Here is a 1431-nt window from a genome sequence, read left to right as displayed (position 1 = left end):
TATATATATATATATATATATATATATATATATATAAGCTATAATATCAAAATCGTAATAGTCACAATACTTAGCATCCCCATTCCAAAAATCAGGGTAGAAATAACAAATAGGCAGCGCCGTCTGTCACGTCATCCATTAATGTCTCAATTTAAATAGGACGTATAAAGTAAACTATAATTACTGACTGTTTCCCTAATTTTCTACTCTTTATTATTATTATTTACACTTTTTTTTTGGTGTAAAGATGCGCCTTAAAAGGCACTATAACCTTCCACTTGGCTACACCACAAGACCTACAAAAAAAAAAAAAAAAAAAAAAAAAAAAAAAAAAAAAAAAAAAAAAAAAAGAGGGAGATGCTAATAAATAAGCAAAACAACAAATCCCCACCGTTTGGCATCTTAAAAATCACCCCTCAAATTAACTTCTAGTAATCATTAGCATTAACAATTGCTTAATAAAAAAAAAATATTTGAACTATAATGAATTAAAATACCTCAAGCTGCCGAAGCGCTGGACTGCATTCGCCGAGATATTTAACAGCCAGCGTAACGAGCAACGGCACGGAGTCCTCCGCGGGTATCATAAGATCGATCATATTGTCCGAAATCAAGTCATCGCTCAACTGACCGCTGGTATCGTTAATCAGAACATCAATAACGTCATTAGCATTCTCCCTTCTCTTCCCCCTCCTCCGCTTATCCTCAATAATCTTCTTCACAAGCATCGCCATCCTCTTCTTCGCCTGGATTAATTAATGTTAAAATTCACTAACCAGATAATTAAAACAACTGACAATATAATTAATTACTTGGAGGGATCTATAAAGTCTGGTTCCGGGTAACTTGATGGGGAGAGACATCAATCCCGCAATAAATTCCTGAAACTCCCGCTTAAGAAAATCCATCTCCTCGCCCGGCTCGAGGCCGATAAGCCCCTTGATAAGGATCTGGAACACAATCTGATGAGAGAGAAAGATGCCATTAAAAACAGCCATAAGTGCGCACGTGCGCTGGAGATAAGAGAGAGAAAGACAGACATGCTTGGTCTGGTTCTGAATGAGAATGGGCTGGGCCGTGTCGGCCCAGTTAGCCATGGACCGGCGGACGTAAGACTGCATGTCGGCGGTGATCTGGGACTTGAGTTGCGGGGATTTGAAGAAGGCGCCGATGAGGGCGTGGACGCGGCGGTGGAGAGAACCGTTGATGAGGAGGATGGAGGATTGGCCCATTAGTTCGGAGAGGGATTTGGGATAGGAAGGGACGAAGAGTCGGGCGTCGCTTTGGAGGACGAAGCGGCTGACTTCCGCGTCGGTGGAGACGATCGTGGGGCTGCCGAATATGTGCGATTTGAACACATTTCCATACCTATAGTTTTTTATATGTAATCAGTATTTTATGTTATTCTCGCGTAATATATATATATATATA

At 40.5% G+C, this 1431-nt stretch overlaps 1 protein-coding gene across 1 annotated transcript in view; it reads right to left on the bottom strand.

The window, feature by feature from the left end:
* LOC110020222 (cytochrome P450 90D2-like) overlaps window positions 1-1368 on the bottom strand; it is a gene marked incomplete at its 5' end in the record, with an annotated part of 4736 nt that extends 3368 nt beyond the window's left edge. Inside the window, 3 exon segments of the mRNA XM_020718251.1 lie at window positions 498-746; window positions 813-962; window positions 1041-1368. Of these exon segments, the coding sequence (XP_020573910.1) occupies window positions 498-746; window positions 813-962; window positions 1041-1368 (727 nt within the window).
* Between the last annotated feature and the right edge of the window lie 63 nt (window positions 1369-1431).

Source organism: Phalaenopsis equestris, unplaced genomic scaffold (genome assembly GCF_001263595.1).
Source record: "Phalaenopsis equestris unplaced genomic scaffold, ASM126359v1 Scaffold000094, whole genome shotgun sequence".
In the NCBI taxonomy this organism is placed as follows: domain Eukaryota; kingdom Viridiplantae; phylum Streptophyta; class Magnoliopsida; order Asparagales; family Orchidaceae; genus Phalaenopsis; species Phalaenopsis equestris.
This window is presented reverse-complemented; position numbering and strand designations above follow the sequence as displayed.